Raw genomic sequence first — 627 nt, forward strand, 5'->3', positions numbered from 1 at the left:
GAGGAAGTCTGATGTAAATAGAGAACTTGGGAATCTTCCTTTGGATAGATTCTTGAACTGTCCTTCGAGTCTTGAAGTCGATAGACGAATCAGCAACGCGCTCGCTAGTGGTGGTGATTTTGATGAGAACGAAGAAGAAATGGAGCGTACAATCAGTGTTATCTTGGGAAGATGCAAAGCTATTTCTACAGAGAGTAGCAATAAAAAGAAGAAGAGTAAGAGAGATTTGATCAAAACCTCTGTTTTTTATCTTTTCAAGAAGATGTTTGTATGTTCAGAGGGGTTATCTCCTCTTCCCAACCCTAGCTTGAGAGACACGTTTCAAGAATCAAGAATGGAAAAGGTACTACTAAAGCTCGTAACACCATTTTGAATACTAAGTAGAGTGTTTTGTTCATGTAACTTATTATTTACACGATATATATATACAGTTACTGAGGGTGATGCTACAGAAGAAGATTAATGCTCAAGCTTCCTCGAAGCAAACATCAACAAAGAGATACGTGGAAGATAAGCAACAGCTTTCACTAAAGAACGAGGAAGAAGAAGGAAGAAGTGGTGATGGGAGCAAATGGGTTAAAACAGATTCTGATTGTGAGTTTCAGATCTTTTGGTTTCTTAAAAAAA

General features: G+C 37.6%; 1 protein-coding gene across 1 annotated transcript; it reads left to right on the forward strand.

The window, feature by feature from the left end:
* Positions 1 to 4: 4 nt before the first annotated feature.
* Positions 5 to 594, forward strand: LOC106322168 (the record flags this gene model as incomplete). The annotated part of the gene is made up of 2 exons (XM_013760308.1): positions 5 to 343; positions 432 to 594. Coding segments are annotated over 2 exons (502 nt in total), but the record flags the coding sequence as incomplete, so codon positions are not given.
* Between the last annotated feature and the right edge of the window lie 33 nt (positions 595 to 627).

Source organism: Brassica oleracea, unplaced genomic scaffold (assembly GCF_000695525.1).
Source record: "Brassica oleracea var. oleracea cultivar TO1000 unplaced genomic scaffold, BOL UnpScaffold08693, whole genome shotgun sequence".
NCBI lineage: Eukaryota > Viridiplantae > Streptophyta > Magnoliopsida > Brassicales > Brassicaceae > Brassica > Brassica oleracea.